At 44.9% G+C, this 17,500-nt stretch overlaps 1 protein-coding gene across 8 annotated transcripts in view; it reads left to right on the forward strand.

Annotated features, from left to right (window-relative positions):
• The window catches only part of LOC143041022 (octopamine receptor beta-2R-like), a 277,536-nt gene extending 269,188 nt beyond the window's left edge, over positions 1-8,348 (forward strand). For all 8 annotated transcript variants that reach the window (XM_076212599.1, XM_076212605.1, XM_076212600.1 and 5 more), the window contains one exon: positions 5,292-8,348. In XM_076212599.1, coding sequence (XP_076068714.1) covers positions 5,936-7,384 — 1,449 coding nt within the window. In that variant the 5' untranslated portion in view covers positions 5,292-5,935 and the 3' untranslated portion in view covers positions 7,385-8,348. The remainder of the gene's footprint in view (positions 1-5,291) is intronic.
• Positions 8,349-17,500: the final 9,152 nt, after the last annotated feature.

Genomic DNA, 17,500 nt, shown 5'->3' on the forward strand with positions numbered 1-17,500 from the left:
ACGTTCATGGGTTTCTTGTCGCCTCTTTATCTGGACAGGACCCTTCCTTGCCGAATGTCACTCTTCCTCTCGCTCTTTTTACCGCCATGTTATTCTATTCAGCTACATATGACCCCTTTTGACAGAGAACGAGACGAAAACGACATCAGAAAATATCAAGGTCTTAAAACCTTTCCCTGACGCGACATTATTCGTAGATTTATTCTTTATGGCAAACACCAGTCGGTTTTTTTTTTCCTTCAAATGAGAGGGTAGACATATACCCCCCACCCCACCCCACCTCCACATACACACTCCTCTACCAGGATACAGTACTACATTGGAATGAGCTGGAGGATTTCTGTTTCGGTCATCTAGAAGGTTCTAAGAATTGAGAATCACCCCCCCCCCCTTTTCCCCCTCCCGCCCCAATAGCGAATCATCTTCGATAACTTTGGTCGCTGATTTGGGCTTTGGCGGTTCATTAACGGGTTTAGATTAGACCTGTCGACTTGAGCTCCGGCGTTCTCGGGTTCGATCCTGACCAATCGAGGATTTACCGGCTCGCACAAAGTACAATTCACCGGGATCCGATTACCAAACCCGTGGGTGACTTTCAGTAACATCGAAATGGAGTATTCCATTCAAGATTCTCGAGGTACTCTGCCCTGGCGTCGTCAGGAGAACTGGAAGTTGGAGACAAAGGTTCTCCGGACTTCCACAATGGACAGAAAACCGGTTTGAACCGGACAGGGCGACTCGGCGCCATGCGAAGATCCCAAAGGACGTGGAAGAAGATGATGGGAGCTCATCAGCTGATCTCCATGGCCTCTTGTTGCTCCTCCTTCCCATACTAAGTGATCTTCTTTTTGTCAGTCTTGTCCACTCCCTTCATGGTGATGAAAACAGCAGTCATGATACCTCTCTCTTTCTCTCTCTCTCTCTCTCTCTCTCTCTCTCTCTCTCTCTCTCTCTCTCTCTCTCTCTCTCTCTCTCTCTCTCTCTCTCTCTCTTTCAGTGTGGGTACGTTCGTTTATCTTTCCTCTTATGATCTGACAGATTGTCCGAGTATAATTTTAGTTATTTATATTTGCTCGAGTTTGCAAGGAGACCACACTTCTTTTGTATACGCTAATCTGGGATTCAAGCTTTCGATGAGAATTTCAAAATGTCTGAATCCATGTAGTGAAATTTTAAAAGTTAATGTTCATCTCTCTAAGTTAATCAATGTACCTCTTTCAGCCTTTCTTCCTTCCTCTCTTCGGGTTCTTATTGTATTCGTTCCTAATTCTCCTGTACCCTTCCTTTGTTTTGATATTTCTTTTGTCTCTCCACTTCTCCTGTGTCACATCTTATATTTTCTGTCGACTGTCTCACACCGTCTGTTTTTTTTTTTTTTCATATTTGCTTTTGGCTCGAATTTCTCCACACCAGCGTTGTAAAAGTTATGAATGGTTTTCCATTCCTTCTGCGTTTCTCATGTCTCTGAGTTCCCTCAAATCCGCTTTTCCGAAGAAGTTCTTCATTCCACTGCATTTTCCAATGCCACATGAAATTCGAAAACTGCAAATATCCATTAACAATGGGTTCTATAACAGTAAATCCGAGCCTGTTAATGTACCACCTCTAATGTTTGGCGTTTCTTTGTCCCATTGGATCATTACGTTGTTTATTGTTATATTTTATAGTTTAGTACTCCATTAATCTTCGTTTGCATTTGTTTCCTGTTCCTTCCAATTCACCTCTTTACAATTAAATTCACCCACTAGGATTTGTTGTTGTTTTTAAGATAAGCAGCCATTTATTATATATATATATTTTTAGATAAGTAGCCATTTGTTTCCTGTTCCTTCCAATTCGCCTCTTTACAATTAAATTCACCCACCAGGATATATATATATATATATATATATATATATATATATATATATATATTTTTTTTTTTTTTTTTTTTTTTTTTTTTAGTAGCCATGTTAACATTATGGTATTCGACTTCGTTTTTGCCTGGAGTGGGAGGTAAAGGGAGACATGCTGTCGCCCAGTCCCTTTTACTAATTCTCACTATTGACTTTTCATTCCCAGGTCCACATCATCCTGTTTACATTTTTTCACCACTCTTATTCTTTTCCTTCCATCCGTTCTCCACAAAATTCATGTCAATCTTCAATTTGGCTATCAGTATTTCTAGTTGGTTTACTCTTTATAAAGCACATTGTTTGTTTTATATGGTAATCTGTTTCTTGCCTGGCCGCTATTAAATCATTTACATATACCACCTTCAATATTTTTTTACGTTATTGTGTGTCTGTATGATTTAATTTTTCATTCAATTGATCCAAACAGGAAATACACCATTCCTTCCCCTTGAAGGAACTTACTTTTTTCCAAGACTTGAATTTACTTCTAGTTCATGATGAAAGATAATCCCCATTGCTGTAGATCAGTGAGTTACAATAAATTGCAACAAAAAATGTCGACAGGATACCTTCAGATCCATAATGATGTTGAATGCAGAAAGAAGCGGCGGCTGTCGATCTGGTGATAGTCGAGCGGCAGAGTTGGGGATTGGGGGCCCCAAACGTTGGACAGCCAATATTAGGTTGGTTTAAACAAACTCTGATAGAGAGAAACTTGGTTTTATTTACTAATGAATTTGGGCGCCAATGTTATGTTAGGGCTCGCTGTAAGAACGAGAAAAGTGGTAAGGGACGAGACGGCGAGGGAGGTGACGACCGTGAGTTTCAAGTCGTATCCCAACATGGTCTGCTTGCGGGGGAGAGGGGAGGAGGTGAGAAAACAAGGAACAACAAGCTGGGCTCACATTATGATGCTCCGAAGCGATCTGCATCATCGGCGTTCGTCCAGCCTTTACATACACGGGCAGGTCAAGACCCGTGTTCGTAATTGGCGTGAGGTCAAGTGTGATGCATGCGAATAGGGAGGCAAAACGTTCTTACGTTGCTGACTCACGAAGACTGAGGGTATGCGTTACTCATTGAATCCAGTGTTCATCATCACGTGGCTCAAGTGGCTGGCCGACGTGTAGATTAGTCATCGCTGCCCGATGCTGTGGAACTGCACGTGCGTTTTCTCAAGTAGGCTTTGTCCCACCCTTGGGCCTCAAGGAAGCTTTGGATCGAGTCACACAACTGGGTGGCGCGAGTGTGTCCCATGGCACCACTTGTGGGTCAGTAAGACCGTGGGACGGCCAGAGAAGAGTTGAGGAGGGGAAGAGTGAGGACCGAGAAGTGAGGAGAATTTCCAAATAGTATATATATGTGTATATATATATATATATATATATATATATATATATGTGTGTGTGTGTGTGTGTGTGTGTGTGTGTGTGTGTGTGTGTGTGTGTGTGTATTATACCAAGGGCTTTTTCCCCCTTACAAGGGAGATAGCCAAAGTCAAAGGCATAAATCCACTCTCACCCATTTCATCCCCGCATACTCCACTCCCATTCACCACCCCTCCCTCCCTTTTATCTTGGCTCCTCCTGGATGACGGATCATCTCTGCATCTCACCCAGTGCCCTGGGTCAAAAGCAATGTAGCAAGACACAGCACACCCACAGCAAGGTCGCTTTATTTAATCGACGACCCCCCTCTCCGTCCACTCATGCAGAAAAAAAGAGAAGACAGGGAAAATCCCTTCGGGCTGCATCAATTTATTCACACATACTCCCTCACCCACTCTTTTTCATGCATCACATCATCATCCATACACAACCATTCTCCATTCACTCCTAGTTTCTGTCTTCTCCCATCCTTCCTCAACAGACATTCCCCTCTTTCCCAACTCCCCTTTTACCCCATCCATTCATCTCATCCTTGGTCGCCCCCTCGTGTTCACTCCTTCCACTTCTGTCTTCCACACCTTTTTTTTTTACTAATCTCTCTTCACCCATTCTTTCCATGTGTCCAAAACATCCTAATATTCTTTCATCAACCGTATCTCCCAACTCCCTTTCCACCCCCGTTTTCCTCCTTACCTCCCCTTTCCTCACTCTATCCAGCCTGGTAACCCCTACCATACTTCTCAAGCATTTCATCTCAAACATATTTAAATCTTCCTCTCTTATGTTCCATGTTTCTGTCCCATACAGTGCTGTCGGTACAATCACCCCTTCATACAGTCTCCTCTTAGCATCCATTCCAAAATGACTATTTCTCATTGCATTTTTTAATCCCCCAAGGCATTTACTTGCTTCTCTCAATCTACATTCTACCTCCACTTCCACTCCCCCCCTTTCCCGCCACATTCGCTCCCATGTATCTAAAGCTATCCACTTCCTCTAGTCTCTCCCCTTGTACATCTCAACGGCAAAAAAGGAAATGTATATACAGAAAAATTGCACAGGACAGTATTAAGAGTGGGGGACAGCTTAACGGAGGGACAGTCGCAATACAATAAAGTACCATCATTTCCCTATGAATAGATATTTCCTCTATCACAGACAAAATAACGTGTGCTCTGGTCCGTAGGGGCGCCCCTATATAGACCCTAAAGTATCAGCTGCATGCTACTGAGCAAATTTTAACCCACGCAACAACGTGCAGACGGAAGCCAATACCCCAGACGGAATATATGTATATATATGTATATATATATATATATATATATATATATATATATATATATATATATATATATATATATATATATATCGCAACTAACACCACGGTCGGAAAGAAGAAAGAACTTAAGACGTGGGTCTATATATTTCGACTGCTAACTGCAATCCTCTTCAGTAGTACTTCCCAGTGCCTGGCCGTCGGCCAAAAACTCATAAATCAATCTTCAGTAGTACTACTGAAGAGTATTGCAGTTAGCAGTCAATATAAACTCGCGTGTTAGTTGTTAATTGTGATTCACAAATGTGTTACTACATTTCTCACCAGTGATATATATATATATATATATAATGTGTGTGTGTGTGTGTGTGTGTGTGTGTGTGTGTGTGTGTGTGTGTGTGTGTGTGTGTGTGTGTGTGTGTGTGTGTGTGTGTGACAGTCGAGCACTAATGCCTTACCCTTTTGGCAGTTTTCTTTTTCCTGATCGGTGGAAGTCATTCCCATCCGAGCAAATTCTTGTATCTTTGCACTGTTTCTCATCAATAACCCTATGCAAATATTTTCGGCTAGCAAGGGTTCATCATCAAAACCCTTTTATTGAAAAGTAGGCGGAGCTTCAGCGCAAAGCTGCCGCAAACGAAGTGCATTCCAAGTTCCTTTATATTACTAATGTTAATTCATCCACTTATCCATCACATGCCCGGATATCTGACTTTCTTTATTCTTTCACAGATATAGACGGCCAGTCCCTCGCTCTTCCCCGGACCCAGACACGGACGTGGACCCGGAGCTTACTCGCCAAAGAGAAATTGCTGACTCTCACGGCTTAGTGTGCTTGCTCTCCTTCACCCACCACGCCGGATCTTTCCTCCAGAATCTGCCTCAGTTTTTGGGCCAAGTACAGTATTCCACGTTGGAAAAAAACACGGGAGTTGGTTAGTTCTCTGTTCGACCGAGTTCATAAATGAACGGTATCCAAAGAACTCAGGGTCCAGGAATCAGTAGTGTCTGCCAGTAACAGTGAAACTAGGCAATCTTGACCCGTCATTGTGCGAAAGCCGATAGTGATCACCCGAACCTGAAGTGACGCCTGTCTCGGTCGAAAAGATCAGTGCTGGGAGGACAGTGTCACCCATCGGTTGTCCGATCAGCCACTGGGGTTGTTTTTAGGCCAGGGGAGGTTAGGGCTTGTCGTAGTGTCCCCGTGCAGCGGCGGTGTACTGTGGCGTGATTAGTGCTGACCATTCGTAGTGGTGGTGGTGCCCGTGTGGTGGTGTTGAGAACCTTCACCATGCGACAACCGTGAGGAGGGTGGCGTGGGCGGCGTGGGCGGGGTCTCCTCGCGCCCTGACGGTCAGGCCGCCACCGGTGGTGGAATGCCGCTGGTGCTGCTCTGGGATGGCATGGGCCATCTGGGATCGGGTCCCCCCGCCGCTACCAGCGCCAACGCCACGTGGTCGCCGTCGGGGGGTGCCCAAGCCACTGCCTGGACCAACCCCGCCGAAGACCGCATCCTGGACCAACACTACGTCCCAGGCAACTCTTTCGAGAATGAGGTAGCGAATGTGACGATGGGCGGCGGCGCCGAAGTCTGGGCGTGGCCCTCCATCCTGGTGGTGGCAGCGAAGGGGGCGTGCATGCTCGTCATCGTCACGGGCGCTATCCTGGGGAACCTCCTCGTAGTGGTGTCCGTTATCCGACACCGTCGACTTCGGGTCATTACCAACTACTTTGTGGTCTCGCTGGCCATCGCGGACATCCTCGTGGCGTTGATGGCGATGCCTTTCAACGCCAGCGTCGAGCTAACGGGCCGGTGGCTCTTCAGCTACGCTATGTGTGATCTGTGGAACAGTTTCGACGTGTACGCGTCTACGGTGTCGATCCTACACCTGTGTTGCATCAGCATTGATCGGTACTACGCCATCGTGCGGCCCCTCGAGTACCCGATGATGATGACGGGGCGACGCGTGGCCCTCATGCTCTGCCACGTGTGGCTGGCGCCCCTCATCATCTCCTTCCTCCCGATCTTCATGGGCTGGTACACCACGGCCGAGCACCTCGAGACCCGGGCCCTCCAGCCGGAGCTCTGCGTCTTCCAGGTCAACACGACCTACGCCCTTGTATCCTCGTCCGTCTCCTTCTGGATACCCTGCAGCGTCATGGTATACATGTACTACAGGATCTATCAGGAGGCGGCGCGGCAGGAGAGAATGCTCCACCGCCACTCCCGCCTGTCCTCCGCATCGCAGGGGTCCCAGGCGCCCTCCTCCTCCGCCTTGGGCGGCGCCACCCTGTCCCTGCCGCCACCCCTCACCAAGGCGGGAGCGGGGGGCTCCAGCAAGCGGCTCATGGCCCACCGGCCTTCGACGGACGGCCAGGAGGCGACCCCGACTAAAGAGCGTAACCTGATCAAGCTCAAGCGAGAGCACAAGGCGGCGCGGACTCTGGGCATCATCATGGGCGCTTTCATCCTGTGCTGGCTGCCCTTCTTCCTCTGGTACGTGACCATCACCCTCTGCGGGGACGCCTGCCCGTGCCCCAACATCATCGTGTCTATCCTCTTCTGGATCGGCTACTCAAACTCCATGCTCAACCCCGCCATCTACGCCTACTTCAACCGGGATTTCCGGGAAGCTTTTCGACGTACTTTGGTGTGTGTTTGTCCGTGCATGGGGGATCCAGCGGGTTGGCGCGGGGGTCGTCACGACCCCTGGAGGAACTACTTAGACCCTCCCCACGACTCCGAACTCTGCCTGCAGCACAATGGCAATGGGCAGATAATAAAACACAAAAGCAAAAGCTCGAGTAGTGAGTGTGCCATCTAGTGCTGCTGCTGCGGGTAGGGAGGGCGTTAAGGTCATGTCAGTATTCGAACAAAGTGCTCAGCAAGGCCATAAATCAAATGAAATGTAAATAAGATACGATTTTATTTTGGTAGATGTTTGAAATATAAGTTTGTACTCGTATATGAATATTATATATAAAGAATAGAGAGAAAGAGGGTTAACCCGATGACGTCACCACCTGGAGACGACGCCGGATGCTGTGAATGGCGGAGTGCGTTGTGATTGCTGTAATTCAACACAAATGATGTGGCGGTTGTAATTCATTGTAAACTGGACAATCACAACAAAATTATTCATCTACATTAAAAAAAAATATCATATAAACACTGAACTGAGAAACACATTGTAAGTTATATTTACTGGAGACAGGATCCTACTATGTTCTGGGGATGGAGTCGTCACGGAATCTTTGGGTCGTCCATTGCAAACATGGCGGGTAGGCACGTTGTTTTTGCTCATGCTTCACGTTGCATATTCTGACGGGACCAGTCCCACTGTTAACTTAGAGTAGATAGGACGTAGCATTGCAATGTTTATGTGTAATCCTTTTCGATGTAATCAGTGTTTCGAGAACTAAAGTGGTGTTCTTTCAGCAACATTTTCCCGCCAAGTGAGCGAGCCGACCCGACGTAAATTGTCCACATCAAACCCGTCATCATTCCATCCATTCCGAGGAACAGAATTATAGACAGGTCACTTATCATAAGTATTAGGTTATTTTACATTTGATAAAAACAAATGTCAAGATGATAATATTTAAAATAAGTTCTTGTTAATTAAAGAATTACAGCTCCCGCGACGCATTCCTGAGCATTCGGCGAAGGTGACGTCATCATGAGTTTACCTATGGTGTGGTTCGAATCCTCCACGGTTCCTAATAAAAACCACATGTCTAGATCTCAGCAAATACAATGTGTGATTCTAAGTGCTCATTATTATTAACCTTGATCTGCATCCCACCCTCTGAGGAGCTGAGGGTCCCAAACCGCACCCTTCCAACAATATCGACTGAACTAAGTAGTCTAGCGACAATGAGCTAAACACAAAAGTTGTACTTTGACATCGTAGTTTCCTTTGCAGGTATCTTCCTGCTGAGGACAGTCGATTCTATCCACTTGATGACTCGCTACCCTTCCTTCTACTTCCCCCTGTCCTTGTTCCACACACCATCTTTGGACATTGTGACTCCCTCCTTTAAACATCCCCATCCCTCCTCCACTCCTAGTTCTACTCTATCCTTCACTCCCTCCCGCTTCTTCTTGTACTCCTATTCTTTCTCATTTTAGCAGTTTACTCTAGGCATCTCCTTACCTTCTGTCCTTTTCCTATTTCTCCATATGTCCTCCACTCTCAACTTACCTTTCACCAAAAAATTATCTGATATTACCCAACTCTCTCCCCTAAGAACATGTAAATCCAAAACTCTTCCCACTATTCTCCTGGTTACCACTATATATTCCATTGAAGCCCTATCTACCACCATTCCATCCACCACCCTCCCCCATGTGTACTTATGCTTGACTTTCTTCCTAAACACTTATCATCAACTCTCTAGACACATTTCCACCATCAACTCTCCACTACGATTTTTACATGGCACTCCACACTTCCCAACCACTCCAACTATTGGTTCCTATCCTACTCTAGCATTGAAATCTCCCAATATCACATCATTGAAATTTCTCCCTAACCCCTCTATACACTCATTTAAATCTATCCAAAAAGCCTCCCTCTCCTCTACACTCTTCTCACTAACAGGCCCATATGCACTTACAAACACACACATCTCCCTTCCCAGTTTCACCTTCATCCACATTAATCTTGAAGAAACCTCCCTCCACTCCACCACATGCTTACCTCTCTCTCCACTTACTAGTATAGCCACCCCTTCTCTCCTTCGTCCTCTCTTCACTCCTGACACCCTCCCAGCTACACTCCCAAAACTCAAACGCCCCCCTCCCTTTTGATTTAATTTCACTCAATGCCAACACATCCATCTTTCTTCTCACAAACATACTGGTTCTCTTCCCTTCTACTTTCATCTGTACCACATCCACACACATTAAAAGACCCAAACCTTAGGGTTCTGGTTGGAAAACTCCCAGGCCCTCTTATGCCTTTGCTTTATTTTAGGAATGTCCCCTTTGGAGTACATAGAGTGGGATGCCTAATCCTATCCCTGTCCCATTTTTTGTTGCCTCTTACGACTCATGTGGGAACACTCAGTGGCAGTAATCTATCTCCCCTACCAGTAAAAAAAGGAAATGTACATTCAGAGAAGTGGTACAGGACAGGACACTATTAGGAGTGGAGAGGCAGCATAACAGAAGGACAGATGCAGTATGATAAAGTAGCATCATTTTTCTATGAATAAAGATTTCCTCGATCACAGACAAAATTATGTGCAGCTTTGGTCTGTAGGGGTGCCCCACAATATTTAACCAATACCTCAGATGGGGAATTAAATGCAAAATTATTCAAATTTAGGCAATGAGGATCTTGTGGAAAATCACCTAAAGATATTGGACTGAGAAAGCTAGGAAGAAAATGTAACATAGATAACTCACTCATGTGACACAATAGCGGAGGAGTGGGAGGGAGTGAAGGATAGAGTAGAGCTAGGAGTGGAGGAGGAATGGGGATGGTTCAAGGAGGGTGTCACAAAGTGTGCAAAGATGGTGTGTGGAACAAGGACAGGAGGAAATAGAAGGAAGGGTAGTGAATGGTGGGATGAGGAAACAAAGAAGGTTGTTGAAGAGAAGAATCGAGCTTTCACAGTTTGGTTACAAAATAGGACGAGGGAGTCATATGAGAGGTACAAAGGAAAGAAAAGAGAAGTAAAGCAAAAGGTAAAGGAGGCAAAGAGGAGAGCAGATGTGAAATGGGGTAAGAGTATGACAGAAAATTTTGAAAGTAATAAAAAGATGTTTTGGAAAGAAATTAAGAGAGGAAGAGGAGCCGAATCAAGTAGAGAAGGAAAGGTAAAATATGTAGATGGAGAGATGATAATGGAAGAGAAGGCAGTAAGAGGAAGATGGGCAGAATATTTTAGGGAGTTGCTAAATTTGAAGGAGGATAGGGAGGGAAAGATAGCTGCATTGGGAAATGCTAAGAAAATGACCATGATGAGTGAGGAAAATGGAGGAGAAATAGGGAAGGATGAAGTGAAGGAAGTTGTTAAGATGATGAAAGCAGGTAAGGCACCTGGTCTGGATGGATGCCATGCAGAATGTCTAAAATAAGGAGGTACAGTGATGGTGGACTGGTTGGTGAGGTTATTTAATGTTTGCTGGAGAGAGGGTAGAGTGCCGGAGGACCAGAGGACCGGAGGAGTGCCTGTATAGTTCCACTTTACAAGGGAAAAGGGGACAAGTGTGAGTGTAGTAGTTTCAGAGGGATTAGCTTGTTAAGTGTAGTTGGGAAGGCTTATGGGAGGATCTTGATTGAAAGGATTAGGAGAGGAACAGAGGGAGTAATTGGTGAGGAACAGTGTGGATTTACTACAGGTAGAGGTTGTGTAGATCAGATTTTTGTGGTAAGACATATGTGAGAAAGCTATAGGAAAGGGGAAGGATGTTTTTTTGGCTTTTATGGATCTGGAAAAGGCTTACGACAGGGTAGACAGAAAGGCACTGTGGGAGGTTTTGCGGATATACGGGATAGGAGGAAAGCTTCTAGGAGCTGTCAAGAGTTTTTATGAGGGTAGTAGAGCTTGTGTCAGGATTGGAAATGGAGAGAGTGAGTGGTTCGAGGTAAAGGTGGTACTTCATCAAGGATGCATTATGTCACCCTGGCTGTTCAACTTATACATGGATGGGGTAGTGCGAGAGGTAAATGCAAGGGTAGTGGGTCAGGGATTGGAGATGGTTAAAGAAAATGGAGAAAAGTGGGAGGTGAGCCAGCTGTTGTTTGTGGACGACAATGTGCTTGTGGCAGGATTGGAGGAGGGATTGAGGAAGTTGGTGACAGAGTTTGGGAGAGTGTGTGATAGAAGAAAGCTGAAGATAAATGTGGGTAAAAGTAAGGTGATGAGATGTACAAGGGGTGAAAGTGGCAGTAGACTGGAAGTGAGCATTAAGGGAAAGCAACTGGAGGAAGTGGATAGTTTTAGATACTTGGGTGCAAATGTGGCAGGAAAAGGTGGAGTGAAGGTGGAGGTAGAATGTAGATTGAGAGAAGCGAGTAAATGCCTTGGTGGATTAAAAAGTGTAATGAGGAAAAGACATTTGGGAATGGATGCTAAGAGGAGACTGTATGAAGGAGTGATTGTGCCAACAGCACTGTATGGGGCAGAAACATGGAACATAAGAGAGGAAGAGAGAAGGAGTTTGAATGTGTCTGAGATGAGGTGTCTGAGAAGTATGATGGGGGTTACTAGGCTTGATTGAGTGAGAAATGAGGAGGTGAGGAGGAGAACGGGTGGTAAGGGAGTTGGGAGATAGGGTTGATGAAAGAGTATTGGGATGGTTTGGACACATAGAAAGAATGAGTGAAGAAAGACTAGTAAAAGAGGTATGGAGGGCAGATGTGGAGGGAGTGAACATGAAGGGGTGTCATAGGATGAGGTGGATGGATGGGGTGAAGGGGGCTTTGGGGAAGAGGGGAATGTCTGTTGAGGAAGGACGGGAGAGGACAGAAGGCAGGGGTGAATGGAGAATGGTTGTATATGGATGATGTGATGCATGAGGTGGAATGGGCGGGGGATGGGGGGGTGAGGTAGTATGTGTGAGCAAAATTTGATGCAGCTCGATGGGATTTCTCCCCGTCTTCTCCATTTATGCATGGGGGGACGGAGAGGGGGGGGGTCGCCAATTTAATGAAGCAGCCTTGCTGTGGAAGTGCTGTGTCTTGCGACACTGCTTCTGACCCAGGCCAGTGGACAAGGTGCAGGGATGACCTGTCATCCAGGAGGTGCTAAGATAAGAGGGAGGGTGTAGGGGTGTGGAGTGTATTCAGGGATGGAATGGGTGGGAATGATTTTATACCTTTTCATTTTTGGCTACCTCCCTTGTAAGGGGGAAAAAGCCTTGGTACATGTATTTTTATTTATTTATTATATATTTTTTAAGCTGATGACTGGCAGTTTTAGTCAGCCAGGGGCTATATCCCAGGCTAAAGGGATTAGAGCTATCAGAATTTACAGGTTTGAACATAGGCCTGTCCTCCAACAGTGGAATCCTATGTCACAAATACATACTTGTACCATATGACCTCTTCCTCTGAGATTGAAGTTATGGCACACTGAAGGTGTGGGTCATTAGGCATTGAGGGGAGATAGGGACTGTGATGTGAGGAATTTATCAGTCTACCTCTTAAGTTGTGACAGTGTCTCCTTATAGGGGATGTCAGGCATTTGGGTCACCTAGAAGGTGGGGAAAATAATTGTAAAAAGAAATTAAATATTCTTTTTTTCTTTAAGTGAAGTCTTCTGAGGATCTGTATAGAGGATAAGTGGGCAACCTTAGAAGGGTCTGGTTTCAATGGTTTGAAAGTGGGTATGGAACATGAAGGGGCTATCACCCTGGATTTCCTCAGGAGTCACCAGCACTGACAGTTGAAAATTTGTTTGAGTAAAAACGACTTTAGTTACAATATTTTATTTCTCAAATATCTAAATATCAAATTATCTTTCTGTATAGCAAAGCTGAATGATGAACTACAAGATTGTATACTTATGCAAATGTTAGACATACTGTTGAAATGTTCTTAGAGAACTATAGATTTCTGTAAGTGAAGCCATATTCTAGTTATCAAAATGGAGGTTGGAGGATGTGGGAGGAAAAATAGCTCAATGTGATGACCTCTTGATTGGTGAAGAGATATAGGCCTACCTGGGAGTGACACCTGGGCGTACCATGACTCCTGATCCTCATTGTTTGATTTAACAAGGAAGAAGGAGAGACAAATAAGAAATATTACTCATATAACCTTGTGGGGTAGTGTACCTGTACCCAGTTGTGTTTCTTGTTGTCAGACTAGGTTGGGTTCCAATTGTTAGAGAAGGAATAGGTTTTCCCAGCTTGAGACAATTCCAGGAGGTCCCAAGATGGGAAGGAGGGAGGAGGGTGGAGGGGAGTGGAATATATAGGAAATGGAATGGGTGGGAGTGGTTTCTATGCCTTTTTCTTTTTGTCTACCCCCCTTATAGGAGGAAAAAGCCTTTGGAATATGTATGAGACGATTCCACAATTCCATCGTAATATTGGGAGCAATAAGGTTATCACACTGCACTATTTTCCTCCATACTCAAATTAATCAGCTGTTCCACCCACATCCAGAACTTTTCATGCCGTAAAATCACATTGGCAAACTATTTTGTTTTCTCAACAAGAATTCATAGCATGTCGTTTGATATGCTGGAGGAAAATTGTTTTCATCCAGCATATCAAATTCCTTCCTGAAAGCTGCAGGCTGCAAATCTGTTCCAACAGTCAGTGGGAAAATAGCCCAGAGTGATAATGCCTTTAGTGTTCAACCTGGTTGGATTTAACTGTAGGTATGGATTCTGCATCAGGTGTTATTGCTGGAGGAAGTGTCAGTTTCTATTTTGTGATATATTCATAATTTGATTAGAAGTCTTTTTGGGGGAAGGGAGTTATGAAAGAATGCTTGGAATATTGGTATCTTACTGCGTAAAATTTGGTGCTGTGATTGTTGTTTGAGAGTATGTGGATGTTATAGGGCCATGTGTAAATAGTGTTCTAGTAGAATATGTGGGTCAGAGGGACCATTGCCAGGTGAGAGGGCCATTTTCTGTCATGAGGTAGCCATGTGTGAAGTGAGAATATCTGGTTATGATTTGTTGTTCTTATGGACGATACAATAGTTTACAAATCCTCCGATCTCTGTAGAGAATCTTGCACTGCTTTTGTATGACAGCTACATTGATAAGTCAACCATTGATATTTGTGAAACTTGAGTGTTTTAGGTGGTTTACTATTTATTAGGTATTGTTCCCAGCATCTTTAGCATTGTGAATTGGAGGAATGAGTAGTGATCCGTTGCTGGCTACTACTACGACTATTCTGGTGCCCTCAACCACCCAATCCCACGCTGCTCAAATCAGCCTCTCCTTTTTATCTGGGCTTTGGACTGGCATAAATTCCCATATGATGGAGCCCCATTGCAGGTCAGGTAAAAAAAATAAATAAATAAAAAATAAAAGTGTATGCACCCTCTCAAGCTGCCTTGTCAGCTCATTCATTGCCAGGGATGCTGATATGAAATGGATTTGGTTCTGAAGTGGGTAGAGGTTGGGACGATCTACAAGTGGAATTTGTGGATAAGTAGGTTGTGAGAGTTCAAGATGGAAATCGTTTGTACAGTAGGATGCTTTGAGAATTCGGGACAGTTGTATACAATACAGAAGGGAAGTTGTGGATGATATATATGCCAGTGGAGATGGTAGATTTCAGTGGTGAAGACTGACATGAAGAAGTGGAGGGTTCAATTAGATAGATGGGAGATTCCTGCATGATGACTTATCTAGTATTTGGTCTCTTGTTTGGGTGGCTACGGTGAGTCAGAGATATATTGGAGGAAGTACCCATGAGGCTTGGATGAGAACTTTATTGGCTACAGTATTTACAGTGTGGATACTAGGACTGTCATTTTCTTGCCACAGGGATGGGCATTACCTGGGTATTTGTCATATTCTCTTCAATAGTGTGGGAGATAGATTGAAGGTGGGGAAGGTTCATTGTTCTTCATGCAGTAGATATTTTAGTGTTGTCAAAGAGTGGTGGATGTCCAAAAGAGGGTGTCTAGTTCCTGTGAACAAGCTTTCCAGTGGGATGCTGCAAAAAAAGGTACCTGTGTTATGGTTGAGGTGGGAGTAGGCTTACCGTTCACATTAGTTTGCCTTGTATGAGAGCTTCATACAAGTTCCACAGGGACCATTTGCACATCCCCAGCCTGTACTGATAGTTAATCTCATACCATACAACACATAATGGAAGACTGCATTATACACAATCATGCACGCAAACAACACAACATACGCTCTATAAAGGATTTGTGGGAAAACCCAGTTTCGGCTATGGCATTCCTTGGGGAGACGGGACTGCTCGGACAGACAGTCTAGGGAACGACAACAATAACAACAACAACAGCAACAGAAGTGCATGATGACTGAATTTGAGGTAGTAGAATCCATGATCTTTGCCCCATTGGTAAAAGGAAGAAGTTTCTGCCGGTATAGAATGAGGAAAAGTTACTGCAATGACTAGATATACATACATACATATACCAAAGGCTTTTTTCGCCTACACAGGGGGTAGCCAAAAAGAAAAAAGCATAGAAACCACTCCCACCCATTCCATTTCCTATATATCCCACTCCCCTCCACCTTCCTCCCTCCCTCTTATCTTGGCACCTCCAGGATGACAGGTCATCCCTGCATCCTGTCCACTGCCCTGGGTCAGAAGCAGTGTCGCAAGACACAGCACATCCACAGCAAGGCCACTTCATAAATTCGGCGACGCCCCCTCTCCGTCCCCCCCAGTCAATCAGTTACTACCTCACAGCATCAAATTCCATGGTGGGAAACCATTCCAGGAGGCACCACTTGTGAAGTGTTGTTGTGGTACTCCCCAAGGCAGGCGTAGCTCCTCTTGGGGATTGGTGCCACCTGAAATATATGATGGCCAGGGGTAGTTGCTGCTGTTTGGCCCCCAACCCTTGGGGTTGGGGGGTGGTCCCACGACGTAGACGCTGCAGCTCCAGGACCTGTGACGTGTTGAAGGAGCAGGTAGCCATCTTGTGGGATGGGGAGCATAACCCTCACTTCCATTGTACTTTTTTAGCCAGTAAATGTGAAAAATGAAGATATTATTAATCAAGTATGAGGCAAGGATTATAAGAATTGATTATACTCTCAGTCCTTCTGTAAATAACATGCATTTTGTAAAGGGGCACTATGGAAAGGTAGCATGTTAACCATTAGGAGCCAGAGGCTATACAAGTCTAAACATGAGCATATATTTTGACATATATATTCACTTGCTGGAGGAGAATCATCCCTCGTGTTAAATTTGGCTTAATATCGAGTTGCAAGACAGGTCAATATGAGTAAAACCTGAAGGAAGGGAGAGGACGGAAGACAGAGGTGAGTGGAGAATGGTTGTATATGGATGATGTTTGTGACTGCATGGGGCGAAATGGGCGGGGGGGGGTGGGGGGGGGGGGTAGTGTGTGTGAGTGAGTTTTGACGCAGCCCGAAGGGATTTCTCCCCGTCCTCTCCTTATATGCAAGGGGGGACGGAGAGGGGGGGGGTCGCCGATTAAATGAAGCGGCCTTGCTGTGGATGTGCTGTGTCCTGCGACACTGCTTCTGACCCAGGGCGGTGGGCAGGGTGCAGGGATGACCCGTCATCCAGGAGGTGCTCAGATGAGAGGAAGGGTGGGAGGGGTGTGGAGTGTATTTAGGGATGAAATGGGTGGGAGTGTTTTTATGCCTTTCCCTTTTGGCTACCTCCCTTGGAAGGGGGGGAAAAACCCTTGGTATATGTATTTATGAATGTAGCTATCTTGGCTTTCTATCTCCTGTGTCCTCATAACTGATATTTTGTCATCCCAAGACTAGTGCAATAACTACTTTCGTTGTCACCTATTTCCAAATATACGCAGATCAGTCTGCCATGTTTTCCACATCTTAAATTCCCAAAGACAAGGCTGAAAAAAAATATATCAAATGAACTGTAGTCACATTTTTATTTGTTTTCTTGGTACAACTGGAGCCCTGGTCCACTTGCTGAACAACCATATCCTCTCTAAAATGACAACTTTCTCTTAAAAAGTGTATCCAAAATTCTCAAGATCACCTTTCTTTGCTTTTGTCAACAACCAGATCTATCATTTACAACTAATTTCCATACAAACTTCACTCAACCTGCTCCTGCTTTGGTTTCTATAAATCCATGACATTATACAAGATACTGTGAAGCTGCTCTATACAAGCAACGTCAAGTACTGTACTCACAAAACACACCACAATGACCATCCTACAACATCTGTTCCACAATCCATTTCCCAAACTTGAGTGGGAACTACGAGCATTCCCCAACAACCAGGGGTGATTAGCATTTCCTTCGCAAG

The sequence above is a fragment of the Oratosquilla oratoria genome, chromosome 30 (genome assembly GCF_046742065.1).
Source record: "Oratosquilla oratoria isolate Oo_2021 chromosome 30, ASM4674206v1, whole genome shotgun sequence".
Lineage (NCBI taxonomy): Eukaryota > Metazoa > Arthropoda > Malacostraca > Stomatopoda > Squillidae > Oratosquilla > Oratosquilla oratoria.